This window comes from Hippopotamus amphibius, chromosome 3 (genome assembly GCF_030028045.1).
Source record: "Hippopotamus amphibius kiboko isolate mHipAmp2 chromosome 3, mHipAmp2.hap2, whole genome shotgun sequence".
In the NCBI taxonomy this organism is placed as follows: Eukaryota; Metazoa; Chordata; class Mammalia; order Artiodactyla; family Hippopotamidae; genus Hippopotamus; species Hippopotamus amphibius.
Window position 1 is genome coordinate 158,777,637 of NC_080188.1, and position 24,332 is coordinate 158,801,968.

The following is a 24,332-nucleotide window of genomic DNA, read 5'->3' on the forward strand; positions in this document are numbered from 1 at the left end:
CTTTAATCCTCACAACCTCGGAAGGTAGGTTCCCACTTTATAAATGAGGAGACTTAAGAGATGGTTAGTAGCTTGTTCAAAAGCACGTGGGCAGTCGGTGACAGAGCCAGGATGGGAGTCCACACAGTCTGAGTCCAGGGTCGGGGCTCCCTCCTTCTCCATTTATCCCTGCTTAGGGACTATGGCTCAGGACACCACAAGTATAGATTCTGAACATGCAGTTTACCTGCACATCCAGTCGTTCATAATTTAATATGAATGGGCCTCTCAGATCCTTCCCTAAGTTTGTTTTTGTTTGTTTGTTTTTTACTGAGTTTTTAAATGAAGAAAGTGGCAGGTGAGAAGTGAGGGGACCCTACTTAGAATAAGAGTGAGGCAAAAAGCCTAAAGAAAGGGGAGAGGCACCCAGGGATGGGACGAGCGGATGAGCATTGACAACCTAACAGTTCTGCTTGGGGTCAGCACTGCCCGAGACCAGAGGGTGCCCCTCCAAGCCTGCAGAGTCAGGCGCTGGAGAGAGGACAGGGCCTGACTACGTAAGACCTCCGCTCAGGGCATGACCACCCCACTCATGGGCCCCAGGAAGGAGTGGTGTGATCAGAGGGAGACAGCAAGAGTCCTGCAGGGGATTCCAGACTGAGCAAGGAAGAGCAGGGAAGTTGCAGCAGAAGGGCAGAGAGGCTGCTACCTGTTGAGTCTGTTTGACCTATAAATAAACCCGAGAGGCCAGAGCAAGCAAACGTTTGCAGGTCGGTGAAGCTGAGAAACCCCTCTCTGACCTCCCCAGGAACAAGGTTCCCAGGGCAGTGGGTAGTGAGGTTGTGGGACAGAGAGAAGTGGCAGCTGTAAGGGGAAGTCCCTCTCCCTTCATTCGTCTCTGGGCTGACTCCAAGGCTCAATGGAGGCAGGGACCCGAATTTCCAGTGCTCAGAATCCAGCTCAGCCAAGTCCAGCCCCAACTCAGCTGTGCTATCAGAGAGTTCTTGGAGAATAAACAAATTTGCAGAAGGTAGGTGAGGGAGAATAGGAAAGAGAGAGAAGGGCACAGAGAAGGCAGAACGGGTGAGGGTTGGGGGTTTTGTGAGTAGCAGGTAAGGCCATGTAAAGGGGCAGCAAGTATAGCCTCTACACCAGGCCTGGTTTCCTGGGGACTTTTGGTTATTGTTTTTGTTTGTTTGCTTTTGTTTCATTTTTGTTTGCAATAGCCTTATTTAGGCATTAACCGTGTGGTTGCTGGTTTCGATGGCCCAATCTGTGTCTAGGCTAAGGAAAGTAGACTTGGCACTATACTCAGCCCTAACAGGGAGGTGATTCTAAAAAAAATGGAACCTGCCACTTGGAGAGATACTGAGCTGAAAGTTCTGAAATGAGTTTTGACCAGCGATGGGCAAGTGGCAAGTCCTCAGCCGACACTGATTTGGGTTGTCCTGCACCTGCGAGTCAGAGCCCAGTCCTGTGCCAGGAGTGAAGTGCCAAGGGACCAATGCCAGGACTCCAGGACTGGAGGCAAGAGTGTGGGGTTCCCCTCCTAAACCATGCCCCACATCAGGCTCACAAGCTGGCTGCTAAAGGCTAAGCAGAGGACAGTGAGTGCTGGTCATAGGACTGGTCACACCTTGTGAGGTCTGCCTATCTCTCCAGGCCTTGAGAAAAGTCACTCACCTATTTTAGTAACAACTGGGCCAAGAGAGCAGTAAAGATGCTGACTTTCCTTTTAGATTGGGGAACAGGGAGCCAATTAAACTGGTTCTCTAAAAGTCCCTGGAAAAGGAACACATCCCCATCTGCCACGCAAAAGGCTAGAAGCTTTTAGTGATTTTTATCAATTATTTCTCATGTTCCCCTAACTTAGAGGCAGAGTGAGATGCATGGTCAAGGAAGAAGTGACAGCAGAGGAATCTCACCACCTTGCAGAAGGGGAGACGCAGGCCAGAGAAGAGCAGAAATTAGTCTAGAGGCTGAACCCAGAAGTCCTGAGTCCCCGTGTGACATCATCCCCTCCTCAGTTTTCAACCCACATGTATGTGATGCTGTGCTATTTCTGCCCCCTCATCCAGGGAGATGGTCATTTTTCTGCCCATCTCCTGACCCCTCCTCTTCACCTCCCTCTTGGCACTTGGCAGACAGGGCAACTATTCCAGGAACTGGAAGCCAAGCACAACAGGTGCTCGGGAGGTCATCATGATCAGCCCAGACCCCAGCCGGTGGGCTGAGAGCTACGAGGCCAAGTGCGAGCGCCGGCAGGAGACCCGTGAAAGCCGCCGCTGCCGCCCCAACGTGACCACTTGCCGCCAGGCGGGGAAGGTGCTGAGGACCCAGCAGAGGTCACAGGCCCAGAGAGCCCGACAACAGCAGTTTTTCAGACGGAGGAACCTGGAGGTGGAGGAGAAAGGCAAGGCACAGAGTCCGAGGCCCAGGGAGCCAGGTCCCTCCAGGAGGCCAGGCCAGGCCACTGACCTCAAGGAGCCCTCGTCCTGGGCCAACAGGATCTGTTCCCCCAGACAGCAGGTGGGCCATGTCGACGGACACACTGCTCTGGAGGGGATGGGGTGCGGGACTAAGACAGGTGGGTAGGCACAAGGTCACTAAGAAGTGATTTAAATGAAGTCCCTCCTTCCTCAGTCATCATTAAGTCTCCCTTAGCCACTTACTTAACAGATACTTTTGTTGTTTTGTTTGGCGGGGGGGTTTTGTTTAGCTATTTTTTTGTTTTGCACTTGCAAAGAAAGAGAGAAAAAAATAATTTAAAAACAATTCCTAGTGTTAGTTCAAATTTAGTCTATCTAGACCTAACTTCTACAGCATTCATTTATCCATCATTTAACAAACATTCATTGAATGCTTACTGTGGGCCAGGGACACAGACCAATCTTCTTGATATCCCCCCCAAATCATAAACACACACACACACACACACACACACACACACGTTTCTCTTCTCTACTCTTCTGCAAGGCTATTGGATCACCCACCTTCTCTCTTTCCCTTGGGCCATCCCAATTCTAATTTCACTCACCTAAGGCCACATCTGGTCCAGGAAGCCTTAGCTTCCCTAACTTCACCAGGCCAGCTCGCTCTCTGTGGTCCTTATGAGGCTATAAATCCTCTAAGACCGTGTAACTCTTAGAGGGTCCATTAGTTTGCCCTGGGAAGGAGCAGTGTTGGCACAAACCAGGGTATGTTGAAATGATCTCAGCCAGCAAGCCCTCTGTGTCTCCCTATCCACACTCTAAGCAGGTGGACAGCAGGGAGAGGCCCTCTGGATTCCCTGGCAGTAAGTGGTATTGTACTGTCCCCAGAGGAGGTGCTCTGTCAGGCCTTCCTAACCAGTGCATCTGTTATCCACAACAGGAGGTGCTGTTCAGAAAAATGACCCTCAAGCCCACCTGTAAAATAAAACCAGCTGTGTACTTTCTAAGGCAAGAAGGCTTCTGAGTGCTTTCCTTGAAAAAAATAATTTTAAAGAGAAAAAGAACAGAAAACACAGCTACCTAAAGCAGTCCTCCTGAGGCTGTCAGTTATTTAAGGTTTCTTGAGATTGAGTGAGTCTGCATGATTAGCTGCTCCAGGCATGGCTTAGCTTTTAGTGTTACGTTACATAGAATTTTTTAATTTGTAAGAAGAAAACATAAAACTAGCAGATGAAATTGTGACGACGACTACTACAGGCCTCCCTGCAGCTGCCTACTTTCCCTTCCCTTCACACAAAACCTCAACAATAGGCCAGCTGTTACTAAGAGGAAGGCAGCCATCTCTAGAATATGGAAGGCACCTTGGAGACCATCTACTCCAAACTCCTCATTACTCAGACAGGAGCCTGAGACCAAGAAAAGGCAGGACCTGACCCCAGATCCCCTCACGTTCACCTCAGACCAGTTCTCTTTCTACAGTGCCGTGCCGGCTGTGTAAGTGGCTGGGATCAGGGACTCTAGAGAGAGTAATCGGAGACAAGCCCAGCTCCCCGTTTGCCTGGCCTGAGAAGGACAGACCCCACCAGCCAGGACAAGGGAGGGCAGGAAAAGGGATAACCTTCTATCTTTGAAGGCTTGAATGGGTTCTTTCGGTTTTCTGGACCCAAAACTTGATCACTGGCTCATCTTTCTGCAGTCAGCTGGAGAAATCTGTTCTAAGAGGCTCTACCTAGGCTCTCAGCATCCCCCACTTGCTTTCCAGGTATCAGGGACCAGCTCCGAGGTCTTTGCAACCCCACACCATCCTCCTTCAGGCAACTGGAGAGATCTGGCTGGCCACCTCGTCTCCCAGGCTGGGGGCCTTCCACCACAGGACTCTCCCATCAGGAAGCCACCCAAACACCACCGTGGTAAGAGCAGGGCCTCCCTCACCCACTGGGGCCTGCAGAGAATCCTGCCACGGCAGTGTCAGCTCACTGGCAGTGGAGAGTCCCCATCGCTCCCCACTTCCCTCACTGCCTTTCCTGTGGGTTCTGAAGCACCTTATACCCCATTCCTCAGGCACTCAGACAAAGGCAGAGGAAACAAAGCCAACCATTAAGAACGATGCCAGTCAGCAAACCAGGTGAGTACCTATCATGTTCCTGACCCAGCTCCCTCACAGCCCTTCCGTTCCTCTCTTCTAGGCGTTTACTTGAATATCCTCCTACAGAATGTGGAGAGGAACACAAGGAATTTCCACATCCACCTTAATTAAGAAAAAGGAAGGCCTTCCCCACCCTATTGGCTTTTCAGAAGTGATTAGAGAAGGAATCAGTACACTGCCTCCTGACACCCTTGTTTCTCTGATCCATTGTCTTTTTTTTTCTTTTCCAGTTATGGAGTTGCAGTTCTAGATAAGGTAAGAAAATCCTCATGGTGAAGGTGTTGAATCTGATGGCATCTAAGCTCCTCCCAAGCTCTGACATTCTGGAATTCCCTGGTAAACTCAGCTGGGATGGAGGGACACCCTCGTCTTGGAAGAGCATAGACATGGGGGCCTGGAGGCACCCCGAGTCAAGGAAGAAAAGTTACTCAGCACAAGCCAATCTTGGCTCGGGTTTCACGTTCTAGGATTTCAGGGAACCTACAGTCTTCTTAAATACGTTTTTCTTTCTCTCTAGGAAATTATCCAGCTGTCTGAGTACCTCAAAGTAAGTAACACGTGAACTCTCTCCTCAGCTGCTCCATCCAGCTGCTCCGTTCTCCTCCAAGATAATCCTACCCTCTTGCATTTTGCCCTTCAGGAGGCCCTACAGAGGGAGCTGGTTCTAAAACAGAAAATGGTGATTCTCCAAGACCTACTGTCCACCCTGATTCGGGCCTCTGACAGCTCTTGGCAGGTATGGGAAACCTTTGTTGAACGAAGCTTATGGGCTTCGATGTGTGCCTGTCTCATTCTTCTTTCCATACCATCCCAGCAAGAGAAGGGGCTTTCTCACTACTGAAGAGGCTGAAGGTGGGGGATGGTGCTAAGATCTGGAGGTCAGACATGTCACAGTCAATACATGGGAGAGCTTGGCTAAATCCAGGGTCATCAGCTGACAGCCATGCGGCTACATAATCAGAGAAGACCCAGAACAAAAAGAAGCAAGAGTCTCCATTTTTTAATTCGTTGGAAGAAAGAAAGGATGGTCCCAATTCAGTTAACATTACTGACTGTGGTAAACGTCAACGATTTTTGTATGGGATTCACACCAATATGAACTCCAAGCCACCATGCACCTATTATTCAGCCCAGACATGAATGTCAAAGCTGGAAGGGACCTTAGAGATTATCTAGTCTAGTTTTCTCATTTTGCTGATGAGGCAACTGTGTGCCAGGCAGGTCAGGTGACTTGTCCAAAGTCACACCGCTAGTAAGAGGCAGACCTGGAACTAAAATTCAGACCTCCTGATTTTAGTCCATTCATTCAACAAATAGTCATAATGTTCTCTGCACTGAGCACTGGAAATGAGATTAATTAGACAGGGTTCCTGCTTTCAGAGAGCTTGCGGTTTTGTCAGGGAGAGAGATGCCTGAACAATGCAAAGATATGAGAAATAAATGTTTTCAGGATACAGTAGAATATAAGGAGGAGGGGCTTCCTAGGTGGCGCAGTGGTTAAGAATCCGCCTGCCAATGCAGGGGACACGGGTTCGAGCCCTGCTCCAGGAAGATCCCACATGCCGCGGAGCAACTAAGCCCATGCGCCACAACTATTGAGCCTGCGTTCTAGAGCCTGTGAGCCACAACTACTGAGCCCATGTGCTGCAACTACTGAAGCCCATGTGCCTAGAGCACGTGCTCTGCAACAAGAGAAGCCACGGCAATGAGGAGCTCACGCACCACAACGAAGAGTAGCCCCCACTCACCACAACTAAAGAAAGCCCATGCACAGCAAAAAAGACCCAACACAGCAAATAAAATAAATAAATAAATAAATTTATAAAAAAAAAAAAGAATACAAGGAGGAATGAATGACTCCACAGAAGGGGAGAACCAGGGAAATATTTATAGTTATATTAGTATTTTCCAGGATAATGTGGAAACAAGAACTATATTCTGGGCCGGGGGTACAGCACAGGCAAAGAACCAGAGGCATAATATATTCTAATGCAACGGGTCACCAGCATTTTAATCTCAGGGCCCCTTTATACTCCTTTAAAAAATTATTAAAATCCTAGGAACTTTTTATATTTGCCACTTTGAAACGAAAACAGGAATCTTAAAGTATGTATTAATTTTAAAATAACAATAGTAAATAGATTACATGTGAACCTAAATTATATATTTTTGTGAAAAATAAGTATATTTTTTAAAAAATAGTGAGAGGAGTGGCATTGTTTACTCTTTTGCAAATCTTTTTAACATCTGAACAGAGGACAGCTAGATTCTCACATTTCTGTCTGCGCTGAGTCTGTGGTTAATACATTGCTTTGGGTGAAGCATGTGAGGAAAATCCAGCCTCACACAGACATGTAGTTGGAAAAGGGAAGACCTTGCAGATCCTGGATTCCCAGGGGTCCTTGCACCCCATATTGAAACCCCTAGACTTTAATGTTCAGGGAGCATAAGCAGTTTGACACCACTGGAGCAGAAAGCCCCAGATGCACAGAGAGAACACAGAACCTTCCAGGCCTCTGTGAACATCTGACCTTACCACGTAGATGGCTGTGCTTAGACGGAGAGATGGGATGCGAGGGCATGGGACAAAACTGAGAAGTTTGCAGTGATGTCAGAGAGACTTCGTAGGCTCAGCCCTCCCTCCTCACGTCGGTCATTGTACCCAGATTTAGGTGTCTGTGTTCAAGGCTCCTGCTGGTTAAGGAAGTCGTTTTCATAGCAGAGTAGGAGCCTGAGACAGACAGCTGTGCACACCAGGTGGTTTCTGGTGCTGAACTAAATTGAGACTGTTTCACTCGTTTATTCAACAGACCTCTGAAAAGCTCCAATTATGTGCTGGGTTGGATGCTAAAGGGACAGAAAGAAGTAGGGTCCTTGCTCTTGAGGAGTTCCCATAGCAGCCAGGAAGAGAGAGACAAGTCATAAATAACTCCTCTGCAGTGTGCTAAAGCTGTAACAGCACTTTCTACAAAGCGACACAAGAAGGGAGCAATTCTTCTGCCTGAGGTGGTATAAGGCAAGCTCCAAAGCAAAGGGACCACTTTAGCGGGGTCTGGAAGGAATGGATAGGAGTTTACCAGTACAGAAGCAGGAATGATGAAGGGAAAGAAAAAGTAGAAAGGAAAAGGATGCTTATGGTAAAGGAATCAGAATGATTACAGGCCTAGGTGTAATAAAGCACGGGGTGTAGCAGAGTGTGATGGAAATGAAGGGATTGTGTCAGAGTAGCTCCAAAGATAAGATCAAAAGGGCCTTAGACAGGTCTCTAGAATTATGGCACTTAAACTTTTCCTGTCAAATAGGATATCTCAAACTTAAATAGTTATAGATTCCATATATATATACACATACACATCTCATGAGAATGCATGCCACCCCCGTTTGAGAAACACTGCTGCAGGCAATAAGCAGGGTAGCAATGGGACCACACCTGCCTCGGGTTTAAAGCCCTACACTTAGCAGCGTCCAGCCCATCCTGAGAAGGAGCTGGTCCAGTAGTCATGGAGCTGTGCTCGTTTGGCAGCACATGTACTAAGATAGCGGTGAGGGACTTCCCTGGGGGGTCCAGTGGTTAAGACTCCAAGCTTCCAGTGCAGAGGGTATGGGGTCAATCCCTGGTCGGGGAAGTAAAATCCCACATGGCATGTGGCATGGCCAATAAACAAATAAATAAAAGGGAAAAGATGGCTGTGGAACTGAGTTGAAGCAATTGATCAGATCTGTGTTTTATAAACCTTATAAAAGGTTCTCTGACAACAATGAGGACCCTGGCTCCGATTGGGTTTAGGGGTGGTCAAAGCTCTTGTAACATCTCAGGGAAGACACAATCAGAGCTTGAAATACAGCCAGTAGGGTGGGAATGGGGAGGATTTATTATGAAACATTTCCAAGGTAGACTCTGAGGGCGTTTTTGCTCCGCGCTCCGGCTGTGGTTTTCTCCCTCCCTTCTCCCTCCCCTCCTAATATTCACCCTTCTCTTCTTCTTCCTCCCCACCAACCCCCCAGCTTCCTGTTTTTAAGAAAAACAGTCTCAGATTTTTCAGTTAACAGCTCTTGCTTCCCCCTACCCCTCAATTTCAATGAAAAGACTGTCCCAGACTGCAGTATTTGGGGAAAGTAATTGGAAGACTGTGGCCAGAGCAGGGACTCTGATATTCAGCCAAGTCCAGGCCTTTATTTGTCTCCATTTGGCCTCCATAATTTGAATCTCCAATTTCACGTGCAGAGAAGCTCAGCACAAGCTCTGCTAGAACACCAGGGATCAGCTGCCTCTATTGCCTCCACCTTCAAGCTGACTTTGGGCCTTTTGGATGGGACAGGTCCTGGGGCACTGCAGAGACTCCTGAGCTGGGTCCAAGCTTCGGAGCAGAAACAGTTCAGGAAGTAGAGAAAGCGAGCCCTCAGTATTGGGCAATACAAACCCGAAGCAGGGCCCGCTGGGGTTTTAAGTTCTGCAAAGTGGAAATGAGATCTTGAGATGACAGCACAGCAGGGGATTGGCTGCAGCCCCTAAGCAACCGCTGCTAGAGCAGGGAGATGAGAAGAGGGCTGGTGCTTCTGTGGTGAGGTGGTGGTGTTTCTGGAGAGCAGATCAGAGGCAAGGGGGAAGCCAAGCAGAAGCAGGAGCTGAAGCCCTCAGACCAGCACCAGGTGTGTATGGCCTCCACCTTGCTCCCTTTTACAACCGGGGGACCTATGCTCGCTAAACCCTGGGTTCCCGGAATGCAAATGCCAAAAAAAGTCCACAACTAGTCTGTAAAAAGTGCTTCTTCCCCCATACTGTACCACTGGGCTTCATGTGGGGAGAGCTGGGGCACAGACCAGGAAACTGCATGCCCCATTTGCAACAACTTGGCTGCAACTTTCCTGCCTGCCTTGGGGCGTCTAGGAAGGCAGACCTGTGCCTCAGAGATGTTTTCAAGCCCCAGACTTGGGTGGTCCTTCATCCCCACTGAAGGGGCTAGCCTGAATTGTCTTCTGTTGCAACATGAAGGGAAAAGTAATCTGGGGTGCGACTAAAGCACAAAAATAGTTGGAAGAGGCAAAAATACTGGATTAGAACCATACTAAGAAAAGACAAAGGAGCTACCCAGAAAATGCAGGCGACTGGGGGAATTGTAAGAATACTGCCTTGGGCTTGTTTGTTTTCTTCCAAACTATTGCAACTATAAACCTTCAAATTCAGTGGTTTTGATTGCATTCTGCATAGTAAGAGTTTAGGCAAAGGAAAACACAGAGTCAGATGATCTCAGATGAAATGAACCAGGAGCTGAGGTGTGGGCAGAGGGAGTTGATTTCAGGACTCATGGATTAATAATGAACAGGCCATGTAGGGGAGTAATTTTTCCCAATTACTCCAAAGCCCAGAACAGTGGAAGTCTTTGTCCATCTCTTTTATCTGTCCCAAAGCCCTGTGGTTATTGTAGATGCCAAATTCCTGACTCTCGGCTCTCACACGAGACACTGTGAAAAACATTAATAGTAGCAGGTACTTTGAAAAATTATTTTTGGCAAAACCTTTTGCTTGTGCAAGGCCCAGCTGAGGAATACAGGAAGGAAAAAGGGTGGGGGCGCCCCCTGGCTCCCAGGGTTAGAAGAATGAGCCAAACAAGATCAAAACAGGAGCTGTGAGATACCACTTCCTGCCTCCCCCAGGTGCCCTGAAACTCACTGATGGGGAGAGACCTCAAAACAGAGTCTCCTTTGCTCACTGGCCTTAGAGACCAGAAAGGTTGTAAGGGTTGGAAATGTCCAAGCCGCCTGACTGAGAGGGGACGTGGTGTCTCAGGCCTGGGGAGAAATATAATTTGTAGACCTCACAAGCATCCCACGGGGCCTGGTTAGAAAAGCCAGCAGAAGGAAACGAAAACCAGTTACCGCTAAAGAGACTCCACGGCCTTTTCTCTGGGAAACTGGCTCTCATCCATGGCACTCCCCTCCCCCACCCCCTCACACACAACCTTAAATCAAACCCAGGGCTGGAAGAACAAAACCCTGCCTGGGAAAAAGCAAGACATCTACAGGTGGAGGAAAGAGCAAAGCGGCAAGGACGTTGTTAGCTGCTCAGCAGAAATACTGAAAAACTGAGAAACGGATAGTGGGCCTTCCTGCCTTCTCCACCCTCACCATTGAGATTAGCATCCCTCTTGGAATGTCCAAAATGCTGCTAGACAGACCCAGCTCGTGAATAAATACGTAGAATATGGCTTTCTGGGAAGTCCTCTTACCACCACTGTCACTACCACACACACATACACACCCTGCCTTAATACCTCTCCTCCCTTTCCTGCTTTCCTAAAGAATTTCTCATCTTGAGTTGTGTGTGTGTCTGTGTGTGTGTGTGTGTGTGGCAGGGAGGGGACTGTATTAGTTTGCTAGGGCTGCTATAACAAAGTACCACAGACGGGGTGGCTTCACGGACAGAAATGTATTTTCTCATAGTTCTGGAGGCTAGAAGTGTGAGATCAAGGTGTCAACAGTGTTGGTTTCTTCTGAGGTCTCTCTCCTAGGCTTGCAGATGGCTGTCTTCCCTCTGCGTCCTGATGTTTTTGAACCTTCTCTTCTTATGAGGACACCAGTCATATTGGATTAGGGCCCACCCTAATGACCTCATTTTAACTAAATTACCTCTTTAAAGACCTTATCTCCAAATACAGTCACATTCTGGAGTACTGGGGATTAGGACATCAACATATGAATGTTACGGGGAGGTTAGGGGGATACAATTCAGCCCATAACAGGGGGTAAGGGAGGGGAAGTATGCTCCCCCTGGGAAGGGAGACCCCTTTAGTCTTATTGGCCTTTACAGGTAAAGATCCATGCGCTAGACTGAGAGGAGTGAGGAGTACAGAGGTGCCTAAACAGACAGGGGAGAGAGGTAATGAGGGAAGAAAAGAAGAGCTTAAAGCTTTCCCTTCAAATGGGCCCCCAATATGATACCCTGAGCCGTTTGATAGAAAACCTTAAGGTACACAGAGGACTTTGGGGGCCAGTCTGATTCTTCCTTCTCCTATTATAGAGAAAGAGGAAAAGAGCCTCTTCTTTCCAAACATCCCTTGTCATCTCTCCCTCTCCCTACCTCCTGAAAGAGCTCAGTTCCACAAACACTGTTTATTCTAGGCAGTAGGCTGGGAATACAGAACAAAAGTCTTTGCATGCTATATTTTGGCCCAGACTCACTAACTCTTCCCATTTGTTCCAGGGCCAGCTTAATGAAGACAAATTGAAGGGCAAACTGAGATCCTTAGAAAACCAACTGCACACCTGTACCCAGGTAAGCATTCAGGAGGACACTTCTAGTCCAGGAATCTAGAATTAAAGGAGAGAACGCTTGACCCTCAAGCCTACTTTCTAGAAACATCACCTGCTAGAAATTAATGCACCCATCCCTACTCACCCAGTTCTGGCCTTTACCATTTTCACTTTGGTCTCCAATTCACTAAAACACTATCTCCATCCCCTGCTCCCTTTCTCCTGGTGTCCTTCCCTTTGCACCCTGGGAAAGGAAGCCCAGCACCGAGCACTTTGCCAGCTCCAGGGGAACCTCGGGAATACCTGGAAACATAGGGAGAGGCCCTTGGTAAAGATTCAGCTCACCTGGACAGAGCTTCACAGGCCCAATGAAGACTCACAAAATGATTTTCATCCCATGGGCAACTTTTATCTAGCAGCAATCCCTGGGAGATAGTAAAAGATTGTGACTCCTGGCTTTCTGTGGCACTGTTATCCAGCTCCAGTAATCTCTTGATTGGCCCAATCTTGGATTATATGAGACAGAACGAACTCAGCTTTCACACTTAAGAAGTGATAGGTGTCTGACAGGTGGGGAGGTGAGTCAAGAGAATGAGATGGGGCGGCCAGACTGCTCCCACTTGATGTTAGGAAGATTAGGTGTGGCCATGTAGTTAGAATTCTGCAGGGAAACATAGTTTATATAGTCTATGGGTTTGCTGATCCACAACTTTCATTTTTTCAGTGTGACCTACTTTGTCAGATTCTTAACTAAATGATGCCAGTCAAGCTCATAAGAGACTGACATATAATCCAGAATGCTGGTCTACTCATTTTCAACAGGGGATAAAGCTGGCCGGTGACCAGCACGGTCAAGTCCAATAATCTAGACATACCCATGTATGATCTCAACCAGTAAGTCCTGTATCTAGTTTCTAATGACAATTACAAGAATGTAACACCCACTCAACATTTAAATCCACATTTTCAGATGATTCCAAAGCTAAATGGAAATGATTTCATATTGAACTCTAAATCTACATTATCTAGACTATCTTTTACCTGGTTGGGTGACCCAAAATCAACAGTAAAAGCTTCCTGCTTTCCCCAAAATCACAGGGCATAAAAATGAAAAGCATGGGAAGGGCAAGACGCCCATGAATTTGCAAAGCTGCTCTTGTGTCTTTTTCTTTTTGATCTTGAAGCCAGAAATTCTAAAAATGCAAATGTATTAATTTTTAAAACAAGTATAACTGAAGATTGTTCAGATCCCTGAGGCTATAAAAACCATTTTATTTTTTTAAAAATGCTCCCTGCCTCAAAGGAGTTTACAGTCCCTTAGAGGAGACACATGAGTCAACAGATTAGAAATCTGGATACTATGTGAAAACCAGTAAAACTACCTAATCCATAAAGGGTTAGAGAAAAGGCGTGGTTAGCCAAGTTTATCGGAATTTATATGATTCTTGGGCTGAAAAGATTCATGAGCATGAGCATGAGCATGAGTAGAAGTTAACCAGGTGGAAAGGGTGGGTCAGGATATTCCAGGTAGAAGCAGCTTTATGGGCAAAGGCAGAGGCTGAAAAGCACAGTGCATAGGGGACCTACAAGCAGTTCAGCTTGGGTGGAGGCAGCAAGGAATGAAAGCCTGGGCTTGTAAGCAAGAACCATGCCATGGAATTTGGACCTGATCCTTAGAACACTGAAAGCCACTGAGAGATTTAAGCAAGTTGTGACATGATCAGATTTAAGTTTTGGAAAGAACCTCTAGCTGCAGGCCTGAAAAGGGTTTGAAGGGAGGCAAGGCTTGAAGATAATATGTAGTCCCTATATAATCCATATAATAGTGTTACTAGGGTCTGAGCTAAGGAGTGGCAGAAGGGATATAGGATACAGGTATGAGCTATTAAAGAGGTTGACTTGACAAAGCTTGATGATGAACTGACTCCTTGGAGAAGCTGAGAGAGAAATCAAGGATGATTCCCTGGTTTAGGGTTTGGGAGACTGGGTGGGTGATGATGCCACTCACTGAGATAGGAGCAGGTTTAGAAAGATGACTTCCCTTTGGAAATGCTGGATTTCAAGCACCTTTGGAAGGTCTAGGGGAGAATGCGCAGCATGCCCAGGGCAGTTTATTATCCCCACTCACCTCTTACATCACCTGAGGGACTTTTCCCTGCCCACCTCCAGCCTGGAAGAAGGTCCACCAGATTACTGACATCCCTGCCCTGTGGGCAAGGACTAATTTCTTTTCATTTCTGTATCCCTGCTCAGGGATTGGGACACAGTAGCTCAATGTGTATTTGTTGAATTGCATCAATTTACAGAAATACACCCCTTGCGGAATGAAAAAGGTGCTATTAGAGATGGAAGACCAGAAAAACAGCTATGAGCAGAAGGCCAAGGAGTCACTGCAGAAAGTGCTGGAGGAGAAAATGAGCGCAGAACAGCAACTGCAAAGCACACAGGTGTGGGGATGCTCCCTCATCCTTGGGGCTGGGAGCCCTGGGGTGCTCTGGCCGGCCAGGGAGCCAGCTGCATGACTCTCTGGAACCTCCAAGGCACCACCCTCTCCTCTGATCTCTCTCAGCGGTCCCTGGCTCTGGCCGAGCAGAAGTGTGAAGACTGGAAGAGCCAGTATGAGGCTCTGAAGGAGGACTGGAGGACCCTAGGGGCCCAGCACAGAGAACTGGAGAGCCAGCTGCACGTTCTTCAGTCCAAACTGCAGGTACCAGGCCCTGGGGGTAGGGAGGTAGGGAGGGAAGGCAGGGTTTAGGCAAGGGAGGTGTTGACAGCAGTGATGAGGGAAGCTGCTGCTGTGGGGGGGGGGGGGTCAAATCTAATTTTGAGTTTAGCAAGGATGTCTGCGCTGCTCCTGCAAATGACCTAAGTCTTCATTTGAATGACATCATCCAAATACAAAAGGCTGGGCTGGAATATTCATCAGCCTTCTGTCGTAGCCCAACCCACTCTCTGCACCCCATCCCAGCAGGGCATCCAGTTCAGAAATGCCCACTACTGGAGCAGAACAGACGTCACCAGTTTACTTACAGTTTTGAGTATCAACTAACACATCTTGCCAATGTGTTTTTTAAGCCATTACAGTAGACCCTTGGCATTCTCAAGGATTCCATCATTTCCAATCTGTGTTTACCTTGGAGAAGTTAACTAACTTCCTAAGCCTCGGTTTCCTCATCTGTAAAATGAGGATAATAATAGTACATCTATCATAGGATTGTTGTTAAGTGAGGTAATCCATGCAAAGCACTTAGCACAATGCCTCACACATATAAACCCTCAATGAATATTAGCGATTGTTTTTCACAGATTTTACTTACTTGGTTTGGAATTTTGAGGACCCACCTCAAAAGCGTCTCTTTGTACTTTTACTGAAGCAGGGATCTGAGCAGCCCACTTGATAAGAGACAGCAAGTGAGTCATTATCACAGGAAGGAACCTCGCTGGGCGCAGCACTGCAGCCACACCTCACCCACTGTTCTCTTCCTCAAATCACCTACAAGGCAATTCTCATGAACGCCTTTTTCTTTTTAACCTCGATTCTTTGTGGAAAATGATCCTACCCCCCTCCCCACCCCCGAAAATCCATAGCGTGAGAATGAGAAGTAAAGGCAAAGTGAAGACGTCCAGAAAAGTGATGACGCGGTGCTCCTTAATCTGGGTGTTTACCCAAATGAATCCCTTGTGAACGTCAAGAATCTAACGCACTGCTGTACGCGTGAGGAATAGAGCAAAGCGAAGAATTTCAGAACTCTTCCTACAGTTCCATTTCCCTAAGACTCCTTCTATCTCTAAAATTCCACAATTTCCTACAGTTTTCCTCTTCCCTGGGATCTGTCCCCCACCTCCATGCTAGCACTGACCTGCTTGTGTCCACCCCTCCTCCTCCCTCCAGGGAGCAGACAGTAGAGACTTACAGATGAACCAGGCCCTACAACTTCTAGAGAACGAGCACCAGGAGCTGCAGGCCAAGATTGAATGCCTCCAGGGGGACACCCAGCACCTACAAGGTACCCTTCTCCTTGGAGGCCTCTGGCTGAGGGAGCCCAGAGAAAGGAAGCTGGATGGAAAGGCTTCAGTCTTTCACTTGTTTGTTTGGTTGACTTGGCGATTTCATTTTACGTTGAGAAAAAGGCAGGGCTGCTTTAATCATTCAAGACTGAAAGGATCCAGCCCATCCCTCTAAGCCAGAGCACAGTTGCTCCCACAGCAGTCATGTGCCAAGGCCGCGTTCCTAATTTAAAGCAAAAGGTCAGCTGAAACACAAGGCATAGTGAAGGTTTCCAGTCACAGCCTCTGTCAGCTAAGAGAGGATCAAATTATGGGCACATACAACCCTTAATTCAGCCCATTGTTGATACAGCTGAAATCCTAGGTAGTCGGGTTCTGGTTTACCTCTTCAGAACTGGGACAAGCAGAAGAAAAAGCAACTTCCACTTGACACTTGTCAGAGGCCCTGGGCCAGACAGCGTCTGTTACTAATTTCTATCTTCAGGGGTGAGCTCGTTAAGTCTTAGGTTCTTCTACTTTGGTTTGCATTATTTCATTTTCAGATCAACTAAAGAGGTCCGAGGAGGAGAAACTCGCACTGGTGACCAAAGTACAGCAGTTGCAGAGTAAGTCCCCTTTCCAGATTCGGAAAGTAACACAGGTGGCTTTTTGGTGTTCTTGGGGCTTCCCCTGCCACAAAAGGCAACCAGAGGGGGGATGGGGGCCCAGCCCTTGGCATATCCTCTACCTCTGCATTTTCAGACCTTCTTCTTGTGCACTGAGGTCATTTACATAGCTCTTCACAAGTTCCTTATTAGCCTTTGGGTTTTTTTGTTTGTTTGTACCTTTCTCCTCCATGCCAAGGACAACCACCTGTATTTCCCTGAGAATTGCAGATTTCAATAAGTGTTGGGTTTTCTATGGTAGTTCTTATTTTATATATTCTACTTTATTATGTACATATGTCCCATAGACCTCTGTCACTAGGGGTGGTTCAGAAAATAAGCTCACACTACATATGCCTCAATCCACTTCAAAATCACATGTTGAGGCCAAAGAGGAAAAGGGACGTTTCAGAAGAAAAGCAATTTCTGAAAAGCTGGAGAACCTGATTCAGTTAATAGCTCTGCTGGCTGCCCACCCCCCTAACCTCTGACACCCTGACAGAGAAGGTTCATGCAAACAGCAGTGTACATGAAAAGAGCAAGGCAGCCACAGGGGAAAGGGAGAAAGAACCCCAGCAGAAGCCGGGCTCCTACACAGAGGGGGCTGAATGGCAAGTCACTCCAAAATCATGCCTTTATTTACTCAACACATACTTATTGAGCCCCTACTAAGTGCCAGGCACCCTGGATACACACTGAGGATACAGTAATGAACAGAACTGGCACAGTTTCATCCCTAATGAAAACTGCATTCTAAGGAAACACTGCAGTGGAGTATGGAGTTTCTATGAACTAATATGTGTCAGGTATTAACAAATGTTACAGAGAAAAAATAAAGCAGGTTAAAGAGAAAACAGCTGCTATTTTACACAGGGTCATCTGGGAAAGTCTTTCTTCTAGGGTAACATTTCAGCAGACTTAAAGGTGCATGGTAGGAAGAGGTATCAGGACAGTGTGTTTATAACAAAGCACCACAAGCTGGGTGACTTAAAGAACAGACACTTGTTTTCTCATAGTTCTAGAGGCCGGAAGTCCAAAATCAAGGTGCTGGACAGCGTTGGTTCCTTCCGAGGGTTTTGGGGGAAGGATATGTTCTAGACCACTTTCCTTGGCTTGGAGATGGCTGTCTTCTCCATCTCTTCACATGTCTTCCATCCACCCACATCTGTGTCCAAATCTCCCCTTCTCATAAGGACGCCAGTCATATTAGATTAGGGCCCACTCTAACGTCCTATTTTAACTTGGTTACCTCTGCAAAGAACCTATCTCCAAATAGGGTCACATTCTGAAGTACTGGGAGTTAGGGCTTCACCATAGGAATTTGCAAGGGGGACACAATTCAGCCAACTACAGATGGGAACACAATAATCAAGGTTCTAAGTGAAATTATGAAAAGATACTCTTTGCAGGAAATATGCTAGCACAGCCAAGTTCCTTGTGTTTTCCAACAGGTCTGCTTCAGACTCAATCCTTACAGCTTCAAGAACAGGAGAAACTCTTAACAAAGAAAGGTCAGCAAATTTATTTCCACAAATTCTAAGATTTTGCTCTTTCCTTGCCCGCCTAAAGGCACAGGAATGGACTACATGACCTCTTGGAGTCCCACCCAGCTCTGGGAGTCTGTTAGGTCAGGGAGCTAGAGGAGCATTTTAAGGACCCATCACTGGCTCTGAGAACAGTTAGTTAGTTAGCCTCCTATCCTGAGAGGTATATAAACTGTGAAAAGGATTCCTACTCCTTCTGAAAACATACGTCTGTGTTGAACATTTCAATAAATTGATTTTGAACTCAGGATTTTATGTCAATTTTTACCCTTGACTTTCCAAACCATGTCCAGCTCCCCAAGTAGAAACCACGTCACACACAACAGTCACCTCACTCTTAGCCCTCAAGTCTGCCGCCTTAGCTTTCTGAGAAGAATTCATCACACCTCTGGAGGGGACAAAAGCTCCTCATTTATCCACTGCACATGGCCCTTTGTTTTCTCATCACAATCACTGGGTAAAATGTAAAGTAGGAATTATCATGCCCACATAAGATGGATAAGAAAACGAAGATAAATGAAGGTCTGTGGTCATACAATTTAAGGACACAGCTATGACAACAATCCAGAATTTCTGACTCTCAGTCCAGGGTTCTCTTCACAAGATGCAGACTGCCAGGTGGCTGAAAAACAATCTTTCACTACATGAAGATGAATTCTAGGATATGACGTCCATTCTCATCTCATCATTTTGAAACAAGGACAGAAGGAAAATGGAGTTATACTGAAGCATCCAGCAAACCTACCAGACTAAAAGATGTGACATGCAACGAAAGAAACTAAGCTAAGAAGTATTTTCTAAAAGTATCTGGCATTAGACAGGACTAGAGATATTAAGAAAAGATGCCAACAATGCCCTCAAGGAGCTCAAATTCCAGCTCCCTGTCCAGGCTGAGCATGTCCCAATGGGAGTTCTTTAAAAGTCAGAGAATTGCAATCCACGCAATCTGGCCAGGGACAGGCCCTTCCTTGTTCCCTCCCATCCCTTCCCCTCACCCCTAAGGGTTCTCTCAGTGTCAGGGCCCTTTCTCAGAGGTGTGGTCATTATCACTGAGAATCTGGCTGCTTTTTTAGATCAGGCTTTACCCGTGTGGAGTCCAAAGCCCTCCCATAATGAAGTGGAGCCTGAGGGCCCAGGAAAGGAGAAAGACTGGGATTTCAGAGACCAGCTCCAAAAGAAAACTGTGCAGCTCCTGGCCAAGGAAAAGGAGGTGAGGTGACCTCAGGTAGCAAGGGGCTCATCCTACAGTGATAGAGAAGCTGCTGGGAGGCAGCCAGACAGCAAGCATTTCAGAGCTTAAGTTGTGACTGGATGCCTGAAGGTATTCACTTGCCTGCATAAAACATCTTTGCTTTCAGGTTAACTTGTCAATTGTTTCTCTTCCTTATTTATACCAACCCTTATTCAAGGTTTTACTAAAGAGTTACCTTTCGGAAAGTCAACCTAAACTCAAACACATTTAATAAACACGTTAATTCCTCAAACTCTGTCCTACATGGAGTATATTAAAAGTTTATACAGTCTCTTTTAAATAACAAACCTCTTCCTACGTACTCACAAAAATACGTATCTACAGAAGTATTCGCAGGCACTAGCTCCTGGCAGAGACTTGCACTGAGATCACTTCCAGGTTGTGTGTGCTATAGGAACTTCATTTTTGTGTGTCCCCATTTACAAAGCAGTTGCACATACAACTGTCACACTTACATGTATAACATAATAACGTGCATTATAATCCATCATTTAAATGAGCACATTACAGAGTTAACTAGGTGAGACAGTCAGAAGGCAAATCGAAAGCTCTGAGAAAGGCTGGGAAGGGAGGATGGTAGTACAAATTCCAAAGGAATGACAGGGTAACTTACACAGGGCCCTCTGCCCTACCTGGGCTCTGTACCCACAGGATTGTCTTAATGACCTTGCTGGTGTTCTCCCCCGCCCCGCAGTGCAGAGAACTGCATTCGGAATTAGACAACCTCAGTGACGAGTATCTCTCCTGCCTGCGTAAGCTGCAGCACTGTCGAGAAGAGCTGAACCAGAGCCAGCAGCCGCCTCGCAGAGTAAGAGGGTCTATCCTCCCATACAGCCCTAGATGATGGTGGGACGATTCCTCCTTTAGCCAAATCTTGCTGGTGTAATTGCTCAGCCCATGCCAACATCTGACCAGCGTGCCCCGTTCAGCTTGGTTTGTAACGTACTGGCAGTACAGCAACCATGGAAAGAAACACTGGCTCACGCCTCCAAGCCTAATCTTCATGGAACTCCTGAGCCTGAAGGGAAAAACTTAGGACTAGCTAAAGTGTGAAATGGTGTTCTTTTAGTCTATTATGAGCGTAGTGGCAAGGACAGAGTGAGGAGTGCAAAACGAATATAAACAGAGAATAATATAATTTCTGCTAAATTATTTTCCACTTTTGATTATTCATATCAGTATTTAAGTACCTGGCCCCTGCTGGCTGTGGTTCGCTGGGCCAGCGACCACTGATAAAGTGGTTTTATTCCAAGGGAGGTGGCAAAGTGAGAGACAGTGATATAAAAAGCTTTTTCTTCTCCACCAACCCAAGGTTTTCCACTGCGCTAGGACAGGAAGAAGGAAGATTATTTTTGCCTGCATCTTCTCTGACCAACCCATGGCCTCTTTCTCTTTTCACCCCTCCCTCCTCAGAGGCAATGTGGCCGATGGTTCCTGATGCTGATGGCACTGACTGCTATAGCAGTGGCAGTGTTCCTGGCCAACAAGGACAGCCTGATGCTCTGAACAACTAGTGACAGCTGCCTTGGGTGAAGATCAGAAGCAAGAAACTCAATTAAAAAAACTCAGGTTTGGATACTTAAACCGTGTGGGATTTTCCAACTCAACTGAGATGTCTAACTTTGTTATTTTTTTTAACATGCTGTAAAAATAAATAAATTTCACCTGATGATCTCTGTTCCGAAGAACTGTTTATTCCTGAAGCATCCTGGTCTACTCTCCTAGTCCAGTTCAGCATAGAAATGGCAAACTGATTACAGCATTCTTTCCTAGTGTCCTCGAAATGCTCGGAATTGGCACTTGACATGATTCCTATCTGCCATCCCTGACCTAGAGTTGATCATTTACTGAGCACCTTCCACACAGGAAGAGTTAAAGTCAGAGGGCCACAGCTGGCAGTGTGACTATCTCAGAGGAGATGCTGAGGTCAGCAAAGTCATTTTGATTCCTATATCGAGCTCTAAGGTCCTTCTCCCAAGTGTTTAGAATGTCCCTCAAGGCCGGGAACAAGCTCTCTGGGACACTAAAGGAATAGAGCAAGACTGGTGGTTGACCACAAAGCCATGAGATCCGGGCAGTATACACCCGTAGTGGAGTCTGGGCTAAGCAGTTGTCATCTCCCTGGTTCATGTGAAAAGTATAGGGGACAGGATAGCCCAGGAGGATCCCAAACACAGTACAGAGATTCCAGTCTGAGGAATGGAGCCTGCTGCAGGAGACTGCCAGGGATCGGTCCCTCCACAGCCCCCGCAAATGTGTGATGATCTCAGCGATGAAGGCCTTCAAGTCCTGAAGCTGGTCCAGGGAGCAGACGGAAGGGTGAGGTTGAGAGCTGGAAACGTCCACAAAGGCTATGGAATCAAGCAGCACCTGCTCCAAGTGCTGACATACATGCTCAGGAAGGACAATCAGGCTGCTTTCTCCAATCTTAAGGATGTGAAGTCCCTGGGTCGGGAAGCCCAGGCCCTGCAGCTCCTCCAGATAGCTCTGGAGCTCTGCTGCCCCTGCACAGTTGCAATCATAAAGCAGAGCTGGCTTCAGTCCCCGGGCTACAGCCAGCACCTCTCCAGCTAGATGAAGGCAGACAGCTCGGGGTGGGCCTCGTCTCTTTCCCATGCCCAGGGTCTGCTGAGCAGCTGCCACCAGCAACTGAGGACTTGGTGTCGACATGGGATCTGGCAGCAAGAGCAAGCATGGCCTCCTTAACTAGTCACAGTTCCCTCCCCTGGGCTGCATCTCTGAGCTCCAGACACTTGAAGAAGGGCCTGAAAACAAAGCAGTAGCAGGGGATTATTAACAGCAGCCAGTGATATACCAGGAAACCTGCCAAGAGCTTTCCCTTAAGTCTTACAGTATCTTCCAGAGGTCATTTTCCCCTCCCTCTGCTTTAGAAGGCTAACCCAGCCCAGACAAGATGGGGTCATCAATGCTACCTGATTTTTTGGTTGACTGAGTCTCCCTTAGTCCCAAATTTATGTATCTTTCTGGCCTACGGCTAGATTTATATTCTCTCTGGCTCTCATCCTAAATTTTACCTGTTGTAATTTATTTTCTCTGATTCAGACCTTAAGGAGTTTGGGGCAGAAAAGAGGCAGAACAGTCTCTGGCAAAATTCTGAGCATTTCACCTAAAACTGCCCTCTGAGACATAGTTCTAGGTTCCAAACGCACTCTTTTCACTGCTGACTCCCTCCTCTCTTCCCGCCAAGAATAGCTGTAAGTAATAGCAATCTGATTAAACTACTATACACTAGAATGTGGACTACCAAGCATCTCACCCTGAGACAGAAAAGTAAATAAATAAAATCGGCTACCATTACAAGAGGCTTGTATTTTAACTTCTGCTGGTCCCGCCTTCCCCTACTATTGGACATCCATCAACCTTCGGGCGATGGGCTCACCTCAACCCCCACACTGTTTCCTGAGCATAGTATCGTGATTTGTTAAATGAAGCAGAGGTCTCTCTCATACATACATACGTTCTTCTACTTTCGCTGCAGGTTCAGGCTCAGGAACCCCTGCCAGTTTCCTGCATGCTGCCAGGAAAGCCGCTAGGCCCCCTCCCCCAGCCGCAACACTGGAAATCCCGCCCGCGTCGGCCTGTCTTTTACGGCCCGCCGGACCCGGGTCGGCGAAGTCGGTCTATTGCGCATGCCCCAAACATCCCCCGTCCCACCGCCTACCGTGACGTCACCCAGCCCGCTCTCGCGCCTCGCGTTAGAACCACAGGCAGCGCCGCCCGGCGGCATGCCGGAAGTTTGGGTGCCTGCGGCCCGGCCCCTTCCGGCCAGACAGATGCCGGCCCCACCCGTCTGCGTAGAACGAAAAGGGGCGGGAGTGGACGTAGGGAAGTGGGTGAAGGTGGTGTCTCGCCGGCACCCTTCATTCGGCTCCGCCGCTCGTCTTCCTTGTGTGTTAAGTCCGGTGTCCCATTTGACTCGGAAGGCAGAAGAAGCAGGGCACTAGGCGCGAAAACATCCTTTGATTTGTCTCTGGAGCAGTGCACTTTCCCCTCCAAACGAAACTCATCTCAAGACAAGCGACTTGTTTTGCATAATATTCTCACCTGTGGGTGGTGCTGCAAAGTGGCTTTTTGTTGTTGTTGTTGTTACTTTGACCTACCTAAATCCTGAGAGGCTGAATTCCGAGAAGTGGGTGGACAAGTGTCCTGGCCAAAGTTTGTCATCTCTGAGCAGGGTGTGAAAGGCATGAGTATTCACTCCGAAAAAAAGTGTGCTGGGCATGCTTCTGGGCGCCCGAGGTATTGCAGCGTACAGAACAGACAAAACCCCCACCTTCATGGAGCTCAAGTTGTAGGAATTCAGTTTGCTGACTTAACATGAGAAATGAGAGGCAGAGATGCGGAAGCTTTTCAACCAGGTCATCAGGAAGAAAAAGTTATTTCACTGAAAGTTTAGCTACCAGCGATATGACCCATACCACGAAGGGAAAGAATTTCTTGAGAAAACTCGTATCTGAAGAAATGGTCCAAATTTATTGATACGCGGGCAGGTCAGAAGCTAAGGGAACTGCGGACACCTGCACTGGAAGTTTCACTCCTGAGTCTACCTTGGTGGCCTCTTCAGACTGTGAAAAGAGACCACTGTGGAGTAAAGGTGGGGCCGGCCTGGAAGGAGGACCAGCTTGTAGGGGCTCCCACTCTAACATTCTTAGCTCAAAGGGAGTCCGAAGCACAGTAGAAACTAGTTTTAGAATTTTTTCCACACCCATAGTTATTTTCCCATGGTAGTTAGATTGATTTAGTTTCATTTTAGAGATTGATCCCATGGCAATCAATCTCTAAAATGAAAGACATTTAATCTAGTTCATTCAATTATTATAACAACAAATATTTGAGAACATACTATGTACCAGACACTGTGTTAAGAGCGGGCAGCAACGTCCAAGACAAACAGTCCCTACCTCCAGCAAGTTTGTAGTCGTGCAGGACACAAACTGAGCAATTACAAGGGAACTGATTATTCTGAAAGAGGAAGTATAGGGTGCTACGGGAACATATAGCCAGGGACCTAATTATATGGGCAAAGGACTAGCCCAGATCCAACATTTGCCCTCT

At 47.3% G+C, this 24,332-nt stretch overlaps 2 protein-coding genes across 3 annotated transcripts; one reads left to right on the forward strand and one right to left on the reverse strand.

The window, feature by feature from the left end:
• The first annotated feature begins 2,043 nt into the window (after positions 1 to 2,043).
• Positions 2,044 to 20,925, forward strand: TRAF3IP3 (TRAF3 interacting protein 3). Its single transcript, XM_057727413.1, has 15 exons — positions 2,044 to 2,508; positions 4,174 to 4,321; positions 4,473 to 4,536; positions 4,788 to 4,812; positions 5,075 to 5,104; positions 5,198 to 5,293; positions 11,759 to 11,830; positions 14,115 to 14,255; positions 14,378 to 14,515; positions 15,701 to 15,815; positions 16,359 to 16,421; positions 17,912 to 17,971; positions 19,078 to 19,214; positions 19,951 to 20,064; positions 20,670 to 20,925. Exons 1-15 carry the CDS (start codon positions 2,182 to 2,184, stop codon positions 20,760 to 20,762), a joined length of 1,623 nt encoding a protein of 540 aa, XP_057583396.1. The 5' UTR covers positions 2,044 to 2,181; the 3' UTR covers positions 20,763 to 20,925.
• Positions 20,926 to 20,930: 5 nt separating this feature from the next.
• C3H1orf74 (chromosome 3 C1orf74 homolog) lies at positions 20,931 to 23,313 on the reverse strand. Of its 2 annotated transcripts, none has more exons than XM_057727421.1 (2): positions 22,735 to 23,313; positions 20,931 to 22,021 (listed from the first exon to the last, which is right to left on the reverse strand). In XM_057727421.1, exon 2 carries the CDS (start codon positions 21,924 to 21,926, stop codon positions 21,135 to 21,137), a length of 792 nt encoding a protein of 263 aa, XP_057583404.1. In that variant the 5' UTR covers positions 21,927 to 22,021; positions 22,735 to 23,313; the 3' UTR covers positions 20,931 to 21,134. The 2 variants fall into 2 exon arrangements, with proteins under 2 accessions (XP_057583404.1, XP_057583405.1); XM_057727422.1 differs by having other exon boundaries at positions 22,731 to 23,313.
• Between the last annotated feature and the right edge of the window lie 1,019 nt (positions 23,314 to 24,332).